A 20,662-nucleotide genomic window follows, 5' to 3' on the forward strand; every position below is an offset into this window, starting at 1 on the left:
CATTGATGAACCCCATCACTAATGTGATGCCAGAGCTCTGTGGCATTTGTGTGTTTCTCTCTGCACCATGTCCAGGCAACAAGATAAGCAAAGTTTCTAACGGGCAGCCAGACACACACTTACTTAACTCCTGCAGATTTTGCTTGAAGGGCACTGCTCCAAAAATCCTCTACATTGCTTGGTTCAGAAAAGGCCTGCAGACATGCACTAAATGGGATCTTGGCACGGACCAGCTCTGGCAGAGGTCTCCTTGCAGCTTCTGCTTCTCGCCTCTTCAATTCATAGGCAATTAATTCATCTGAGAAATACACACAACACTAGCTAATGAACATTGTCATGGTTATATGTTCCTCAGCAGGCCTATTTTTGCAAGTTTTAGAAATGCAAAAATCTACTTAGCAATGAAAGGTTTACATGCTTTTAACTAGACATCAAATCTTTTTGTCTGCACTGGGGTCAGGAGCTACACTTAGAACATCTCTGTTTGAAGGTTTTTGTTCATGGTGAAAAGGCAGAACTAGAAATACCAGGCAACAGGCAATGAAAACTTTGCCATGACAGCCAAAATTCTGTGTGAACAGTAACACCACCTACCCACTTTATCAGAGCTCAATCTGAGTTGGAAAGTTATTGCAGTCTATCTGTGTCATCTGACTTTTTAGACAGGCCAAGATTATGTATGATCTTGTCTTGACACTGGCAAGCTGAGCAGTGCCATATGGTAAATTCACAAACTAATCTGTCTCCTGAGTCATTACCTGGAAATAACATGTTCTTTTATAAGCAACAGAGTCATCACTGAAACTGGTGAACAAAGAATGCAAAGTTCTCCTAAACTTCTTGTCCAATGTAAGGAGTTGTGGGCTAGGTAAAAAGTAGGTAGAAATTCTCTGCCTTGTGGGATTTCATCTTGTGGGATTTCATAGGATCTCATCAAACAAGCAAAATAGATCCTTCTGGTTTTATGTCGCTGTTGTACCGGGGACGGCGAGAACACTGACACAGAGTTCAAGTCCAGGATAAAATGGGACTATTTAATTAATTACAATCTCATTTATCCAACTTCGTTTACAAGAATGTGTAAGGCTATTGGTCACTTGACCATCCAGCTCTCAGAGTGACTGGCTGAATGCTATGACACCCATTTCAAAATATTCTCTTCAGTGTACCATAACAAGACTGTGCATAACAAGTTTGCACCAGTGAGATAAAGTCTTGGTTTACGAAAACCTCTACACTGTTTTCAGCTAGCTTGCGTGAGAAAGGAAAACTTCACAGCATGCTGGAAAGCTGGAAAATTTCTCTGCTGAAAGCTTTTCAGTAGCCACAGTTTTAAAATATTTTAAATGTTCAGATTATGTAGGAAATCAGAGGCACATCTCCCTTCGTGTTTCTGCGATGTCCCATTCACTTCTATCTCAAGCATACATTTATTATGCTACTCCGAAAGGCTCTTCAGCACTGATTGCACGGGCAACCACAACTTGTCAGTGCCTCCCTCCTGCTCCAAGTCTTCAAACCTCCTGGACCATTTTCTCCTTCAAAAATAAGTGTGCTTTTCACAGGCATGAAAAAACACTCCTGTTTATTAAATCAACATCCAACACTGCATCCTCTGTTCCTCCTCCCATAAAGCCCAGAACATCCAAATTCTGTGTTTTGGATTTATAGATGACGAACTATCTTATACCCTATTCTCTATCACCATATTAGATCTTATAATCTGCTGCTAAAGAACAGAAAGTAGATTTGGGGTTTTGGTAGTTTTGTTTTGCTTTTTTTTGGGTGTGTTTTTAAAAGATTTTCATTAGTATGTTCGGTTCCTTTTTTACAATGAAGAAGTTTTCACAAACTGTTTCACTGTCCAGGACAAAGCAGATTCAGTGCTGGTGGGGATCTCTGGGCACAGTGTGGCACATTCCCGGGTCAAACAGAGCAGTTTGTTCCTTTACCTTTGTTTGTTGCTGCCTCCATGGCCACAGGTAACTGCATGATGTAGTCCACCCTCTCCGTGTAGCGCACCTTCCTGGACTGGCAGCACTGCGTGCGCTCCTCCACCAGGAACCGGAAAACATCACTGGGGTTTTCTGAACCCACAGGGTTCCTCTGAAAGGAATATTAGACCAAATCACTTCTGTGGCAATCATCAAAATGGTCAGAAAACCCCAAGGCTGCTGGTTGTTTTAAGGCAAGCACGAAGATACTGATCTGGCAGCTCGGCTCACACTGGACTGGATGCAGAGCTGTGGCACTCAATAGAGAGAAAACCACTGAAGTCCACAATTTCTGCATCCACAGCAGCATCTTTCTACACACAGGAACTTGCAGGGTATGTACCCAAAGAACGTGACTGAGTGAAGGCAAACAGAAGAAGGTAGGAAGGTGGCAAGTTACAGTAAAGACAGAAAGCTCAGATAAATAACATGGAGCATCCTCTCAGCAAACAGAGGAGCTCCTACCCCTCTGAATATGTACTGAAACAGAACAAGCAACTTGTAGTCCATTATCTAGATGGGAATGTCATGCAAATAATATACCTCCTCTTTGTTGTTCATGTTAATGTCTGTTATCAGGCAAGAAACAGAAAAGTGTCTTCTAACCACCCTATAATCAGTACATGCATTTAGGTATGTGGAATATTATGCATACAAATGTGAGTAACTTCATCTAGAGACTGAACACATGAATAAACACCCTCGATTCTTGGGGAAAATGGGAAAACGAGGGAGGAAGGGTAGACAAGAAATGCTTTACATCAAAACTGCATGTATTTGTATATTTCTTTTCAGAAAGACAGCATTAAAATTCACAGTATGATTCCTTTACACACAGCACTGAGCTGGAGCTTGGTGGAACTAAAGCTTTGTACAGGAATACTCAACTGACAAATAGCCACTCTGCTTTCAGCAGGGAAATCCCTCCTTCCATGATTCAATGCCATACAGCTGGGATTTGTAAAACAGCTGGACAGGGTAATTAATTTGCTCCCAACAATTATATATATTTGGAACAATAACAATAATAATCATAATACCCAATCCATTAATATTCCATGACAGACTGTAATATGGTAAACAAGAACAGCAATTTAAAAGGTCACATATGTTTATAAAACTTATAGCCTGTACAGTGATGCTTGACCTCTTTATATTTTTTAGCAGCAGCACTGTCCCTGTTCATGGTCATGCAAGAGTCTGAAGTAAAGAAGAGGAAGAATTAAAGAAGCAAATGTTTCTAAAACAAAATACATTTAAATTAGTCCCATCTTCTACGTATCTAAGGCTAAAAATAGTGCAAGTAAAAAATGAGCTGCTCATGTAACAGTTTTGCCTTCATTGTCTAATATAACCAGAAAAAGAACCAGTAATTCAGATTTTCTCACCTCTACTAGATTTATAAGTTGTAGGAAAAATTCCTGTGCATCTTGTTGTCTATTAGAAGAAAATTCTGGGTGGCCTTTGCTTATAAAAGCCTTGAACATTCGGGGAGATATTCCATTGTGTTGAGGCTAAATAAAAGAGAGAAAAGCTTTTACAAAGGGATTTTTATTCAATCATGGACCAAATATCTCGAAGTTACTCCACTAGATCTATCTGTGGCCCATTTCTGGCACTGAAGGAATGATAGGTTCCATTTCACCTAGTTTCCCGTTGTAATAAAAATGGGAAGAGTCCTGAAACATGATTTGGGTGGTTTAAAATATGTTTTATGGCTTAGTTCCTACAGCACTCACTCTACCTGTCCTTTGGCATTTGGCATTTTAAAGAGATGACTGGAGATTTTTAAAGGCTAGTAGTTTTCAGAAAGGCTGAAAGCCTACATTGTTTTATAACATTTGATATTGCTTTCAGAACCCTGTGCCAGAACGTTGAAGCACTTTGGTGTATCAGCTGGCAGCTTTCCTCAGGGCAAAACCTTTCCAGAGAGCTGTACAGACTCAAGCAGAGAACAACTAATGTGTGCAGCATGCGTTCCCAGGTGGGTTGTTAAGAGCAGACATGAATTCGCAATTTGCAGGTGTTGGTCATGTTGAAAAACCATAACTTACTGCCTTTGGCCATTCAGTTACACCAGGAGGAAACTGCCCTAAATTAGAAAACCTCCAGCTTCCAAGAGAGTCCTAGTTTTGACTTTCTAATCCTTTATACCACTCTAAGAACCTCCCCAACCATTCCAGATCCTCAAGACAACACTAGCTATTACGCCTTTTAAATAACATTTTTGAAGGGGTCATAATCTTTTACTCAGATTTACTCAGAATGGTGCCCTCCCCATTCATGAAACCAAATAATTTTCTAGACAATCCAAGCAAAAGTATAACCTTTAGGAGCTCTCAGAGGCTGTCAAAAACTCAGCCAATCTCATTCCTTACTACACTTACACTATCATATGAGTATAAAAATAGAAAAAGCAGCATGAAATGGTGCATATAAAAAACACACTAGAAGAGCAAATTTTTTTTCTTCGTTTTACCAGGGTACAGTATTCCCAGACCCACTGAAATCAGAAGCAGATTCTCAGTTTTAATGCTTTTTTAATTTTTGGCAATACACCACCAACCACATTAGGCCAAGATGAACCTTAAAGGCCCCCATCAAGAGACAGAGTCTCAGTATTGCTTGGACCAAGAGATGTTCTAGGGATTTCTGCATCCTGGGTTATGTATTGCTTCAGTGTCCTCAACTGCCTTCCATCAAAAGTAGGACTGGGGAGAGAAATGCATAAAGCAGCTCACATTACAACATCCCAGGCTTCTTCCTATGCCAGAAGCAAGAATGTGGCACACTTGCCCTGCTGTATAATGAAGTGAGTTTGGATTCAAGCTTTGCTTCCACCTATACACTTTGTACTCAGCCACTCCAGCAGGAAGAACAGAAACATGCCATGTGTGACAGTCTGCAAAAGAGGACTGAATCCTGCAATCTCACCTCAAGGACAAAAAAAAGGGGAAAAAAAAACCAAACAACACAACAGAAGAAATGTTAAGCAGAAAATCAAGTCCTGGCTGTTGACCTTTTAGGCATTCAGCCTTTTCTTAATCCTAAAGTAGGTCCAAGAAAAATGCTGCCATTTCCAGGCTAAACTTCTGCGGTGAAAAATTTCAAGTCCACAGCACCATGAATATTTACAGAATACCTGGCATACTTTCCCCCTCAACAGTTGCAAAACAGTTTAGCTAAATATAGATTGTGCTGGACCACTGCAGATCTCTTGTGAATGCTTTTACAGCCAACAACTCCCCAAAACTTTGGATGAATTCCAAAGGCTCAGAAAGATTGAGAACTTCTTTGCATGTAGAAAGGGGAAAAAATAAAGGAATAAAAGTAAAATGAATAATTAATATTATAGACACAAAGCAGAAGCTCTTAAAAAACATTTAAGACCCAAACCGCTATGCAAACAAAAAAAAAGTATCCTCAACCTGAAAAAACCACAGATTTGTATTCCAAGAGTGAAGGAATAGATAAAATATCTATACCTGATTTTTTTTATACAAGCAACAAAAGCTGTAAAGTCTGTTTCAAATCCTAATATATGCTATGAATTGCCTGATAAGGAAGTCATTTCTTGTATGTAACTTCAGCTTCATTAAACTGAACTAATGAAGACAAGTACTGTTAAATGCCAGTAAATGCCTACCACAATCTGACAGAGTTTTACACCATCTGTCATCAAAAAGTTCTCAATATCTCATCTAATAGTGGCTGCTGAGCTAAACATGTAGGTGCAGCTTTATTCCAAGGACTCAGATCCCTGAACTTCCAGCACAGTATTTTCCAGTCACAATCCTGCATGTGTTTAGAAAAGCAGGTCATATGGACATATGGAGTTTGCTGAAATCTGTCCCACTATTCCTTTGTTCCAGTGGAGTGCTGATTAGTCTTGAACTTTATTTGATGGGAACAAGCAGGATTCATTTGCTGTTCCAAAACAGTGAATAGCCACCATACAAAGCAATTACTCAGGAGACACAGGACTTCCAGATCATGCAAACTACTCTGTCCCAGATGCTCCATCTGTCCAAAATCTTATTGGCATTCTGATTTCAGGAGAAATTCCTATGTCAATAATTGATAGATGAAGGTAGATGAAAATATCTATTTCCATGGCAACCACCACCATCCCTCTGTGGCAGAAGCATGCATTACTTCAGTGGCTCTGCATGGCTCCTCCACCTCCATGAAAGCCTCCAGCATAACCTAATCTTGCATTATCTAGACAGCTTCTCCTGAAATCAAGTGGAATATTACCAGACACTTCCTGGAAACAATTCTTTAGCTCCTTCTACTTCTTTCTGAAATTTAAAGAGGATTTAGAAGTTTGCTTCTAGGACTCTCTGGATAACTTTTTTGTTGCTGTTCCTCAGAGAAGATAAGCATTGGTTGCAAGTTCTGTGAACACTTGCACTCACACTGGAGCAGCAGAATACTTTATCAGCAGAACCAATGCTCGCTTTGATGCGCTGCACAAATAGTGCCTGACTAATTTATCCCTGACTTAGTATCCTGCACATTCCACCTTGCTAAGCATCCCATCCATGCTGGATCCACACGTGTTCCTCAATGCCCAGCACCTGTTCCCTTTCCTCAGGGTATCACTTTTACCTAGTTACCAGGCTGTACAAACTCAGGCAAATACCTTGTGTTCTTCTTTCATCACCTGCTCAATAAGCTCAGATTTCATGGGAGGCTTAGAGTATTGGCCTGAAAGGAGGCCGTGTCCCAATTTAGCCCTGTAAGGAAGAAAGTGGTGGGGAGGAAACAAATATGTGAGAAAAACAGAAAAGAAGACTTATTTCAAGCAAAAAAAAAAAGTTTACTGCTTTTGACTCCTTGATGAGCCATCATTACAACTGCAACTAAGTGGTCAAATCTCATTCTCCCTGTGCCATATCTCACTTCTGAGCTCATGAAAAGGTGTTCTTTTGCTCTGTCATTAAATCATTTAGATCCTATTTAACCTGACCAAGTAAATAACTGAGAAATGTCACTTACATCTGAGTGTTGAAATCTTGTGTTGGATCAAGAGGGGAGTAGTCAAATATTCGTGGAAGGTTTCCCACATACCTGGGCAGCAAGAACAAAGCAGAAACGTTCAAATATTGCAGCTTAGTGATTCAATCTATCCCCAATGAGTGCTTCTATCATGCAAAAATAATAGTAAAGAAATTAAGAAATGGACATTGAGGTTTTACTTGGAAGCTTCTAGCTATAAAGAATATGGCTGTGTTGTTCATTTGGAATTTACATTCTATTCCTTAATCTTGCAAAAGCTGCAGGATGGTGTTGGTCAAAACCTCACAGCTGAGTTGAGAACCAGTGTACTTTCTACTCCCAACCAACATAACCAAGTAAATTCAGGTTTGTATCAGGACCAAAATATGTAAAAAGAATGTGTCTATTGAGTTTCACAGGAGAAACAATTCTGACAACAAACACTGAAGGAAACGTTGTTCTAACCAGCCTGTTGGAAAGTGAAGCATTCAGCAGCACTCTCTGAGCATTGCTGCCTTTGAGCACAGGAAGAAATGGGCTGGGTAGGTATGGTCATGGTGCTGGGCCCTCTCTCTTCAAAGATCTCCACTGTATTGATGACACTAAGTCCTCCAGGAAACGCCCAGGACCATGCTGTGGAAAATGATCTTCCTTAATAAAGTCCATTTTGATATTTTTCAACAGTGGAGGTAGAAGAGCTGGCACTCAATGAATCTACAGACTGTGCTCTACGTGGCTAACAAAGAAAATAAACAAAAGTTTTCTCCCTCTTCTTCTCCAGAAAGTAATTTCTAACATGAAAACCTGGGAGGCTTTCCAAAATCTAAAAGCTTCACTTCCAGCACATACACTACTGCTGCTTTGGAAGGAAAGGGCACTCAGAATTTTATTTCAAACCATGGACTGTCCTATATAAAAAGGCTTCTCTCCTCGGAGTGATGCATTCAGTTTTGATCATTCAAGACTATTTCATATTTTTCTGTTGTGCTTTTGTCCTTTTACTCTCAATTATTAAGTGAAAGAATAAATTTACACTACTCTTTTCACTATTTTTTTAAAATTTAATTAAAATATGGCTTGAATAGTTTCCCCCCTTAGCCAGACCTGCATGCAACAGGTGCACTGTTTTTCATTAGCATGAATCAGTATTAATGGTTGTGCCACTTTTTGGCACAAATCACACAGGAGCAGCAGAATGACTCCTGCAGTGATACTGGCATGGGCCAGTACAAACCCCCTAATGTGATACTGATGACACCCAGGGAAATGGAGATATCTGCATCTGTACAGAGAAAGTAGAGAGTGAGACATCAAATTTACAAGGTGGCATATGATTTCCCAGCACTGAAGTTGAGACAGCAAGTTTTTATTTCGAAGGCAGATTGGGTTTTGTGTTCCAGCCTTTTCCAGAACAGACCAAAACAATCACTAAATCCTCCAAGAAGCTGCTGAACTGAATGAAAGAGACCTGTCTGCAGGTGAGACAAAAACTGAAATACCATTTTTCCTAGAAAAACAATAAATTGATGAATGCAGCAGGTAGTGACAAGAACTAGTTTGGAGCTACTTACGCTCGCTGGAACTCTGGGATGCTGAAAATGGCTTGCATGACAGCATTGAGGTAGCAGCTATTTCCCAGGTTCTTCATGCCAGTGTATCCTGGGCCATACATGGGCTTGAGTTTCACGCCAGCTTCCTGAATCACTTCCCATTCTGAGACTCTTGGCTTTATGTCATTATCTCTTAGCCCATTCTCTGTCTGAAAGCAACGAGATTTTCTTTTTAGTCTCTTTAACTTCTGCCATAATTATGTTGCTGTCACCATCACCACCAACTTTGTGAGCTATACTCCAAAAAATGAAGAGCCAAATCAATGGGCAAGGCAAGGTAAATCCTGCATGTAGGGGAAGATGAGGGTCAGAAAGCCAGCAGTTTGTTCCTCCAATACAGCCTTAGCTCTTTAGCACAGGCCCCTGGTTCTTCAAATGCTCCCTGGTGTGACCTCAATCCCAGCTGGGAGCTTCACTTCTCTCAGGCCTGTGACCTCAAGCCTCAGCATCAAACACTGCATTTTTTTCAGGTTTCCTATTCCATTTGTAATGGCCATGAATAGCTGCTGCTGTAGAAGCTGTTCCTAACAAACAAACCACATGAAAAGCTACAGATCCAAGGGCTCTTCCCTTCTTTCAAATGGTAAAAGCCCATAATTTGTGACACTGAAGTTTCTCCCCTCTAACACTCAGCCTTCAGCCTGTAGGTGTGGGTCACTACCGTGTCATTTACTGCTGGCACTACTCTGTCACTTCTCAAAGAATTGTACAGACCAAACACCAGAGGTGAAACCTCTGCAACAGCTAAGACTAAGTTTTTGAGGTTGCTGAGTAAAACAGGCTTTCCAGAAATATTTGGATAAAAGAAACTTCTTATTCATGGTACTGGCAAGGACATTAGTATACCAAAAATTTTATTAGTACCACGAAGAGTTTTGAAAACACAGTTTAACTCTTCTCTATCATTTCAATTATTATCAGTTTTCTCACCCCTTGGACAATTAAATGCACTTAAGCAGCAGCAGATTTGTTCCTTTTTAACAGTTTTCATGTTCTCAGGTAGTCATACTAGGTTCTATGCTTGAGTAAAAAAACCCAGAAAACAACAAACCAAATCAAACAAAAAATCCAACACAACCACAAAAAAACCTACCTGCCTTTGTAAAAATATCCTATTCTGATTTCTTACATCATTTAAACAGAACTGGAACCAACATCCACTAAGACACAAGTTATTAAATGTACTTCTTCACTAATACAGACACACACAGAGAACCCTTTTTTCCCCAGTCCTTTTCTAGCATTTCACACCTTAGACCATGCTGTTTTCTAGACTTGAGAGAATGCATTTTTCTCATTTTCTAATGTTTTTATTGACAAAATCTAAACTGAAATTTACCTAAAGAACTTTCAGCCTCTTTTTAACTTATCCATTATTTAGCTTCCTTTTGCTTATTACTTATATCTGTTTACACATGCAATAGGCTTCCCTTCACTCACTGTCATTAAGTACTCTAGACATTCTTCTCAAATTGGATGAGGTTTTTCATCTTGAAGACAAATGCTACATGACCCAGGAAAAGTGAAAAATGAAAACTAAAGACCACAAGGTACCTCTTTCAGAAGGCAACTTCTGGATTTGAGAGCAATGATTTACCCAGAACTCAGACAATAAACCCCAAATTAGCTGGCTGAACTTTACAAAGCTGAATACTGTCATAACAGTCTGAAGGAATCACAAATAAACTTCAGGTGTCACTCTTCTCCTGTTTCTCTCCCACCCCTAAGTGAATAAACAAGTGAGCAACAAGCTAAATAAAAGATCCATTTCCTACCACTTGCATCTGCAGCATATCAATTCCAAAGTGTGCCAAATGTTTTGCTATATGTGGATCTAAAACCGGCTCCTCTTCATCAAAGGAATAGACATCTACAAAAGCAGAGAGAAACCAGTGAGGCCCAGTATCAAATGTTATCCCTTCTCTTTGTTTACCAACACTGCATTCCCAGTGCAGGGCTGCCTATACAAAATGCCTTGTTCATATTCTCCAAGTTTGGTTCTGGCCAGCAGAGAAGTGCACAGATACCCACATAGCTCAGTCAATATATTAACAGAATAGCTTTAAGCACTCTCCTCAGAAGAAATATATGCCTCCACAGCATTAAAACCTAAAAATATTTATAGGGATCATAGTATTTCTCCTCCCCCAAATAACAAATTTGTAGGGAAAGCAAGGAACAGGGTATGCAAAGTTCTCAGATATGTGGCCACTCCACATTTTGAACATGATAAAAAGAGATTATGAATTTTTGTGGAGCTACTAGATACAGACAGACACATTAAACCTGTGAGTATATCAGCCCAACTCACTATTGCCAACAGTATTTTAATTTTTAGTACAGTTTAAGAAATCCACTTATGCCCTTTTCACACAGAGATACAGGGAGAACAGAGGAATTCTTTATTAGAATAAAGAGAGGTTTTTTGGATTACACACCACTGGATTGGACTTCTAAGATTAATCTAACCTTGTGGTTAGGGAGAAAGGCTGATTTTCTGAGTGAGATGTCTTGCTTTATTGTTTGGAAGATCTAGATTTCAGTTCTCTATGATAGGCCCTTAATGGCCTTAAGTAAAAGCCCATAAACATTCTGGGAGGGCAAAGTTCAGACTGTGAAGGGAAGAAGTATGTCTAATGATGATATTTTCAATATGAAACCAAGTTTAATAAATCCAAAAGAAGGACAAAAAAATTGAGAGTAAAAATGTTCTTTTCTAGAGTTTACCTAGCGAGTCCTATAATGACACTGAGTTCAGAGCAGGTTTCACCTACTTGAACAAATAACAATAAAGCTGCAAGCATCATAAAGGGATAGAAGTGATAAGACATGCCCTTGTAAGACTTGAGCAGGCCTTCCATCTTTTCTCTGCTCAGGTCTCTACCTCTGTAGTAAATTACTGCTTCGGTGTCTCCTCATACCAAAATCCAGAATCCCTGTGCCAGTCTCCCTGCATTTCTCTCAGGCAAGTTTCCCTCGTGCCCAGCAGTTTCTCACAGTGACCTTGCTCCATAAGACCAGATCTAGGCTGACAGAGAAAGCTTAGCCAGGAGAAAGGAACAGAAACAAACTCAGGAGGAGATAGCAGGAACACTGATAAAGGCTGTTCACAGCACAAATATCCTTTCTGAGAGGTCCTTACCCTGGCCTCTCCTGGCAGCTGCAGACCCTGGCTCTAACTCAGCCCACCCCCTTTAACAAAAGGCATTCTCCTTGAAGTCTGCTAGTACCAAACCCACACTGAAACAACACACTGAAGGTTAGCCAAGAAATCAAAGACTAACTTTTAACATTGACCAGCCCTATGAAAAACCTCTCAGAGCAGGGAGCTGTGCTTTGAGCTGTGCTGCCAGCTGCTGATCAGCCATCAGATGCCCCATTAACATTGGTGCCCATGACCTTTCTGGCATGTGCGTGGCTGTAGCTGCCCATCTGCTGGAATTCTTCTGTGTGGTAGCAAATGCACCCAGAAGACATGACTGTTCATCCACACACATGGCATCACAACATTCCCATAGTATTCTGCTGAGGTCACAGCACAGCCAGAAGATCCCAAGAAGTTCAAACACCTGATGGAGTGAGATTACACAGCAACTGAGCTTGAGTGACTGCTTTCAGGGGGGAAGCTTTGATACTGTTTTCCCTCTGCTCTGACAACTGCAGAGAGCAAATCACCTGGGACTACTGACCCAGAGCAGCAGAAATGGACCACAAGACTAATGTTCTGCTCAAGAGCCCAGCTCGTGCCAGACTTCAGTACTTTCTGCTGTGTAGCTTGAGTTCATGGGAGAAAGAACTCACTTGTTTCAAAAAATCGAAGATGGAAGATAAGAGCTGCCAAACACAGGTCTGCGGTGCTGCCATACAGACTCTGGCAGATGAGGAATGTAGACAAGTCAGCAAATGTGACACACAACAACCTGGTGTCAGTAGAGTGAGAAAGGGGGAAGTGGAAGGGGAGGGGGGCAACCCACCAAGATAAATACGAGAGAACAAAGAATATTATTAAACAGAGAACAAAATCATAGAATATGCTGAGGTGGAAGGGACCCATCAGTACCATCTAGTCCGACTCCTGGCCCTGTGCAGGACACACAAAGAATCCCACCATGGGCCTGAGAGCGTTGTCCAAACACATTTTGAACTCAGGCTTGGTGCTGTGACCACTTTCCTGGGGAGATTTTTCCAGTGCCCAACCATCCTCTGGGTGAAAAACTATTTTCCTGATAACAATCATTATGATTAATATTATTTTAAGAAAAGAAACATGTCAATGCTACTTGACTTCATTTTCTTCCGCAGCTCAAGATTTACACCTGTTCTGGCTGTGTAAACATCTCTCCTTCCTACTTAGAGGAAATCAGGCAATGGTAACACTGTCCCTAAAGAAACAAGTGGCTCAGGATCCCCCCAAAAGGATCTGACAATTGCTAAGATTAGCATCCACAAAGCAACTCCTTCAAGTATCGGTCACATGGGGTTTCCCCCGGCCAATGCCCCATTCCATGCCTCAATCTATTCCCAAAGAAGCAACCTCATAGTGACTTGAAATAAATGTCAAGAGAGGCAGCAGGTAGCACAGTCTGCCCAGTGCTCAGCCCACTGAGGCAAACAACGTTTCTGACTCTCTGGTGCATCCTGTCCAAGGTAGAAGAGTGGAAGAGAAGTTTGGTTCAGTTTCTGCCCTGATCCCAGATGTATCTGCTGGAGCTAATGCCTTAGAAACCTTTCATAATGTACACAGCACAGACATCTCAGGGCAAGACAAAGAGCTCTCCTCTGTGTACATGGAGGGTGAGTGTCAGTGGAATACTGGCACCACCTCCTTCTCCTTCCTCCTGGTGTGAAAAAGGAATAAATTATGTCAGGACAGGGACTAGCGCTTATTACTCCTCTACTGTCACCTCTTCACCTCTAACCAGGGAAGCAGAAAACAGAAAGATTTCGTGTCACCATCAGCCACAGAGCCTCTCTCCTGAAGCCCATCTATAACCCAGAGGGGTTATGAGTACCACAGCAATATAGATCAGAGACAGAATAATTGCTGCAAAGGAACAAGGAAGGTTGGGGGAGGGAAGATTTTTCTACAGGGAAACCAAGTAAACATCATCCAGAAGAACAAAGGTCTGTGGAGAACAGCTGGTGCCTCTCATTCAGAGGAAAGGATGACAGCCTGTCCTTTGTTATCCCAAAGGCCACATAAGAGAGGAAGCAGCTGATCAGTGGGAGGCACAACAACAGAAGCCATAAGGAAACAAGTATTGCTGCTAAAGATGGGAAAGAAAAGAAAAATTTCTGAAACAAAAACCTACAGAATATCCTGTTTGTTTTGTACATGCAGTTGAAACCTACAGCTGGGCAAATCCTAAACACCTTCAATAACTGAGAGATTTGGATAGAAATCACCCAAGACCAGGCTCATGCAAGGAAAAAACATTCCATCTGGGAGAGAAAAAAATGGTTTTTGCTAAGTGTTTCTGTGGCACAGCTGGTTGAATCTGACTACAGTTGCCTTTCCTCAACACTGAACAGGACTTAGAAAAGCTCTCAAATGATGGTTATTAAAAAAAGGGGCTGCTCTAAACAGCAATTTTTTGTCTCTGTAGTCATAAGCACTAAAGCCAAAATATAATCATGCTATGTGTTCTTCCATTTTTACTTCTCCAGGCAGCTGCAACAAAAGATCTCTTTGCTTATGACTTTTTCAGCTCCTCATGTTTTTATTCCATTTAATCCTCACACGCCATAATCCCCTCTGCAGCAACGCTGCAGAACATCACACTTGGAGAATATGCAAACAAGGACACAGCTACAGCTTTTTCCCCCTCTCAAGATCATCACACATTTTACAAATGAGCATCACAGCAGCCCCACAAAGATGAGTGTTCATTAGACTGTTTCAGCAACATTTTGTTCAATAAGGAAAAAGAGCACTTTCCACTGTGATTAAAAAACCCATACATGCTGTTACAAACAGACTTCTAAATTTAAAAAGCTCATTACCCTGTTGTTGTTTCTTTGTTACAGAAAGTTGAACCATTTGCCCTAGGAAATGCAGCAGAACTAAAAAATATTGTTTCTCCAGATTCTGTTGTTTCAAACTAAGACCATTCTTCTGTTATAAGCCTAGTATTCTATGAAACCCCCAAAAATATTTATACAAAATATAAAATGAGCAGATAAAACAGGCATGGGCTTTCTCAGAATGGAGTGTGTGTCATCCCCCCCAACCCTGATCAACACTTGCAGGCTCCCAGGGTTTCCTTTCCGTATCACACTCTCAAACGCTTGCACTAGAAGCACGAACACAGTTGGGAATAGATGCACACTGTCAGTCTCATGCACAGAAGGTACCTCATCTCAGAACATGCCCTGTGGCTGACCTGCTCCATCAGGAGTGATGGTTCCCAGCTTCACTGCCAGGGGATAACCTGTCTCCTTGTAGTGCTCCATGGCGTGCCCGTTGCCCCCGCTGCCGTCGAAGAACCACTTCCCGCACAGCACAGAACCATCCGTCAGGTTCAGCCACAGGTTCTCCCGCAGGTCACACTTGGAGCACTTCCAACCACTGCAAGACAAAACAGAGAGAAACAGCAGGAATACAGGAGCCAGTGGATTTCCCATTACAGCAGGCCAAACCAACCCTCACAGCCAGCCACGCAAGGGAATTGTGGCTGAGTTTCTGCCTTTAGTTCAGTTACCCTGACTGAATTAGAGAGCATACAAGGAACAAACCTTACTGTCCTCACCTGGGGGGAATTCTAACACCATTGTCTAACTGTACAAGTGTTTTGGCATGTTTAGATGCCTGCAGCTCTTCTTCCCAGGAGTCAGGTTCCTGCTTCCTGTAGGGTGATTTTGCACTGAGAAGTGCATCACAAGCTATCGTCACCTGGAAGACAAGTGGATGTCAGTCAAAGCCTTAGACGATTCAGTGACAGGACAGAACTTGGCATTCAGCCTATTGCTAACCACATACAGAACTGCTTATCAGTAGACTATTTATATACTCAAATATGCATCTAATCTTTTAGACTGTCATCATTATTTTAGCAGGAGAGTAAGCACATGTACTATGTGAGCTTTCCTAGGACAAGCTGGCACCATAATAAGGGAACGAACACAGGAGATAGAAGGAAATACAAGAAACAAAGATGACTTTTAAAATGACTGACACTCTATTATAGCTAGTTAAGAAAGATCTTTATGTCCAAACAAGCACTGCACATTAAGACAACAAGACATCATCTTAATAAAAACAGAAACAGGAGACAATTCCTACGACCACTTCCACACACTCACTGACCAGTGCTGGTAGCTCTTCTATGTTGGGTAATGAGATTTCATAGTGATCAGGAAATATAATAAGTTTTGCTTCATCCTCATATTCAAAGTCATCACTGTTGAGATCACTGCTTGTCTCTAGATCTGGAAAACAAGATGGGGAATGTTAGGAGATTGCCCCACCATCCAAGGTTCCAAAACTGTGACACTATAAACAGTGCTTGCCTGGCATCAGCCAGTGGTTTTTCCTGGCTAGAAATATTTGTGAAATCCTGATCTAAACTGAAATCTCACCATCCTGCAAGAGAATGTTCTCAGGACCAAGACTTCCACTTGATGTCATCCCCGATCACAGATACAGTTGGTTTGGCCTCTCTCTAAGCAGCGACATTGCATTCTGCAGCTAACAAAATTCTGCTCCTTTTGGACAAAATCAGGATGCAATACTGCTGTGCCTTTTACCCAGCATTTTGAAATGCTATAAAGCACAGAGACCAAGTCGCACTGCACATGCCCAAACTGCAGAGCACAAATAAAAAGAGCACCCCATGTTTTCCAGATCACAGACCTGGCTGAAACGTGCTGTGGCTGCCATCTATCTTGAACCTGTGGTCTTTCCTCCCGTAAAGACGTCCATGGCTGGAAGTATTCCTGTGTCTCATCCATAGTCTCAAATAGCTGCAGCAAGTACAGTAACACCATCAATGTCCCTCTGTTGCTAACTCTACTCCTTAACCAGTGTAACTATGTTTAAAAAGCACTCATTAACTACTAAAGCTTTCCTTTGAAGATCAAGCCTTCCACAGTGTTTGTGTACATTCTTCTTCCAGTGTTGGAATGACTTCTTTTCTTAAATATGAGCCTTGACCAAGCAACATCAGCTAAAATGCTTGCCCAGAAATATGTGGACCCTGAGAGAAGCAGGAGGGTATATTGGGAACTAAATGGCTAGTGTTCGTATCTCTAGCTCCGTGAAAAAATATAATTATTAATATAATTATCACACAGTGACAAGACTGAGTTAAAATCTTGTTCTGTTCTTCCTAGGACAAATGAAAAAATTAAGACCAAACATGCACGTTTCAGAAATTTCACAAGATTCAATTGCAAGAACTTCCAAGTCAATGATGGGATTTTCTGGATCCTTCTCCCATTTGTAGATGTGGAATCCACTGTATTCTGATGTACCAGTCACTGACAGAATAAGGTTCAACCAAAAAAAGAGATATGTTAGCAGTGGCCAAAGCTGGCTCTTAATTTCCCCCCTAGAACATGCAGATGCTTAATGAGTCACTTGACCCTAAACGAGCACTGGCAGCAACCACTACACCCTGGGAATGCCTGAAATCTCAAATGTATGTTTGGGACAGAGGTGAGGATGACAGAAGCCAGATTCAGAAAACTGAGCTCTCTATTTACCCAGAGGGCAGTAACAGACTGAGAAGCCCAAACGATAAAACAAGTACCAAAATATATTTTAACTTGACGTGGAAAGACCACCTCTTGAGAGGAACATCAACTCTTGGCTCACCTGCTGCACCAGCCAGCCCTGAGGTGACAACCCCCACCGTCAGTGACTTCCAGCAGCATGACCCCTCTCTCAGCAGCAACCAACAAAAGCTCCTTCTCACCAGCTCAACACAGACACAAAAGCAAGAACATTTTCATACTGAAAGCATGACATTTTTAGAGAATGTATTAATCCATTACCAACTCCTCAAATCACACCATTTCATAATGATCCCTCACTTTACTCCAGGCTTCTTTCCCAGCTTGTATTACAGTTCTGTGTTTGATAAAGGGGTGAATCTCTACAGATGCAGTCTGTAACAGCTCTTCTGCTCTGTGGAACAAGGAAACGGAGCTGATGGTGCATATGGCAACACACCACAGGGAATTTTCACTTATTTCCCAGAAATTTGATGGCGGCCAGCATAACAAAGCCAAAAGTACTGACCACCTCCTAAATGGGAGAGAGGTTCCTCAGAGAGGATAAAAGCTCAGTGTATGTTCAGCCAGATTTAGAGGCAGTGAGCCTCCTGCAGGGCTGTGGTCACGCAGTGCCTCAGCCACCAGAGGGAACCTGGCACCAGCTCACAGCGGCCACCGGCTTCTGGGGACATGTGTGAGACCTGCTGATATTCACTGCCTTGCGCGCTGTTGACATTAAGCTCACAGCACTTGCAATCCCCTTATAGAAATAGCAATGATAGGTTGCCTGTGTTCAAAATTCAGACACACACTGCAGCTCATCTCCCAGGCCAGACAGCAGCCAGAAGTAGTAGAGACTTCACCACTGCTGGCCTGACCTGCATCTGAACCAGTGATCCAGGGATGAAAGATGGAGTATCCTGTTAGCAGTCATCTGCTGTCATCTAAGGATTTCACATGCTTAGGAGCACCAGCCTCCTGTGAGCAATGGGCACAGAAGGGAATTTCCTTTTCACCTCCTCAGGCTTCATGCCATTTGTGCTGGCAGAAAAGCAGAAAACAGTGTCCCATCAGCATGGGACTCCTTCTGCCTGACATGCCAATATGGCAGCATCCCACTTGTTACTTTAAAGAAGGATACACAAAGCTTCATAACAGTCCTGGGAAACACCATGAGGATTTAAAATTCCCCTTTTGAAGGTGACGGTGTAAAGCTGGTACACTTCCACCTAACACCTACTCCCTCAGACTAGGTATTAAAAAGTACTGCCTTATCACTCTGAAGACAGCTTCTCAGAGTCCAGACCCAGTACATAAGAGTGGAATGGAATTCTAAGGTCACTGACTGAAATCCCTCCATACAGCAGATGACCATATAAACTGATATCTTTTGGCGACTGTCAGAGAGAGCCCTTAATGATGTCAGTTGAAACATCACTCATATTTTTAAATCTTGGCTTGTGCGTGCTGAGACACAGAGCTGTTAAGTTTAGTAAGAAATTGTACCTGCATTATATTTTCTGTGCCTGTGCATGGCTGAGAAAGTGTGGGGGTAGAAATAATAAAAGTAGATGACTGTGACTTTAGAAGGCAATGGAGCCCACACTAAATGAGGGCAAGTTGACCCTGAAGCCACTATGCATCATGTGCTGTCTGCAGGTAGTTTCAAACAAGTGCAGAATTTTAGAGAGGAATAAGTAACTATAGGAAAGAGGAGTAGGGTGAAATCTACTTGCATGTGGAGCATATTTGATTAAAAATTAACACTAAAGACACTGAAAAACATGAACTTTCAAGCACTATACTTCATCCAAAGCTGTTTCTTGATCAAGGATGCTCTTCCAAGATGCTCTGTGAGGAGAAGGCAGAAAAAGGCTTTACTCAGTTCTGAAACTGAGCCATAAGACAACGAGCCAGTTTACAATCTTTTCAAAGAGTGACAGCTTGATGGTCAACGTCCACACGACACTGTTTTCCCTTCCAGTGGAGTAGCACCTTTCTGGTGCCTCCTGAGAGCCCCAGTTAAACCCTGGGGCCACCAAAACAAAGCATTCATAGGTTGCAAGTGTTGTGTTGGGAGGCCAGGACGACAGGCAAAGCAAAGCAGCAGACACCTTAGAGCAGAGGCTCAACAGATGCTGTTATTTTGGGCGAGTGGTCGGTAGAGTAAATTTACTGCACTCACAAGGCATCACTGAGTGATGGTGAGAAATGCACTGCTGCTGAACTGACTGAAAACAGCAGCTGGGAGAGACAGTACTGTAATGTAAACCAACCCAGCAGAGGGGAAGAGAAGGAGTGGATGTGTCCAGATCAGATTTAGACAAGTTACCAACTGACTGCACTAATAATAGGAGCATAAGGAGACTCCAGACAGGACCCCCAAATGGGATTTCCTGCACATATGGATGTGGCTGTGTGTGTGAAAGGCAATACAAACATGAAAATTGAATGAGGATGTTGACTAGCGAGTCTACAACTAATTTTGAAACCCTAGAAAGACATCTTAGGAATCTGGGCTTGATCCTGCTCTCACTGAAAGCAATGGACAAATTTGTATTGACTGGGAAGTGGAGGCCTGAGTCCTTAAATCAAATTATTTCTTCCTGAAGCCTTTAAATAATAGCGAATTGCAGCAGCAGCACTTTGCAAACTATAAGCGGTTCAGTTCATTTGTTTTCAAGCACATTCAAAATATTAACTTCATCAGATGAGTTGCAAAAAAGAAACATTTTTTTTTACAAAATTACTTTCCAGTCAACATTTTCCTTCGCAGAAAAATGAAAAGTAAAACTTCCCACAAGGATCATTCGGATGATTCACTACTTGTAAAATAACATTCAAACTGCTTGCTACATCCCCAAAGCATTTTTATGTTGTTCCTATTGCTAGGTAAGATCTCACCCCTTGCATTTCTGGGACACTCCTGTGTTAAACAAGCAAAACTAAACGACCAAAATTCAAATTCATAACTGCTTTGACAGCAGCATGTGTTAATCTAGTCTGATTTTCACAGTTCTACCTAAACTAGTAAACTATTAAGACTCCATTAGTGTAAGGTATCTGCTCACCATCATATACTCAATTCAAGCATAAATGGCAGAACTAAAAAGCAACAGCTAATCAGTTCCACTGCTGCTGCTGGGGAATATGCACAGTTTTACTGGGCTAAATTGTAAAAATATTGCTGGGAAATGCTTAAATTCTCCTACATCACAACTTTTCATTCACAGATACAGATACTCTGTATGTGCTTACTCACATAAATATAGACTTTAACCACTCAAGGCAAATGTCCCCTTCAGAAGCTCTCCAAACAAAAACATCCTTACTGCAAACAGG

General features: G+C 41.5%; 1 protein-coding gene across 3 annotated transcripts in view; it reads right to left on the minus strand.

Annotated features, from left to right (window-relative positions):
- Positions 1-20,662, minus strand: part of USP13 (ubiquitin specific peptidase 13) — a 50,212-nt gene that overhangs the window by 11,234 nt on the left and 18,316 nt on the right. For all 3 annotated transcript variants that reach the window (XR_006018426.1, XM_042042470.1, XM_042042468.1), the window contains exons 4-13: positions 15,912-16,033; positions 15,355-15,497; positions 14,989-15,173; positions 10,381-10,475; positions 8,567-8,754; positions 6,996-7,067; positions 6,640-6,733; positions 3,383-3,508; positions 1,953-2,106; positions 124-298 (exon numbers count right to left, since the gene is read on the minus strand). Coding sequence is in view for 2 of the 3 variants with exons in the window: in XM_042042470.1 (XP_041898404.1) it covers positions 124-298; positions 1,953-2,106; positions 3,383-3,508; positions 6,640-6,733; positions 6,996-7,067; positions 8,567-8,754; positions 10,381-10,475; positions 14,989-15,173; positions 15,355-15,497; positions 15,912-16,033 (1,354 nt within the window). In the remaining variant the exon portion in view is untranslated. The remainder of the gene's footprint in view (positions 1-123; positions 299-1,952; positions 2,107-3,382; positions 3,509-6,639; positions 6,734-6,995; positions 7,068-8,566; positions 8,755-10,380; positions 10,476-14,988; positions 15,174-15,354; positions 15,498-15,911; positions 16,034-20,662) is intronic.

Source organism: Corvus kubaryi, unplaced genomic scaffold (assembly GCF_017639235.1).
Source record: "Corvus kubaryi isolate FWS band 111438036 unplaced genomic scaffold, C.kubaryi_AGA036_p1.0 37397, whole genome shotgun sequence".
NCBI classification, from domain to species: Eukaryota; Metazoa; Chordata; class Aves; order Passeriformes; family Corvidae; genus Corvus; species Corvus kubaryi.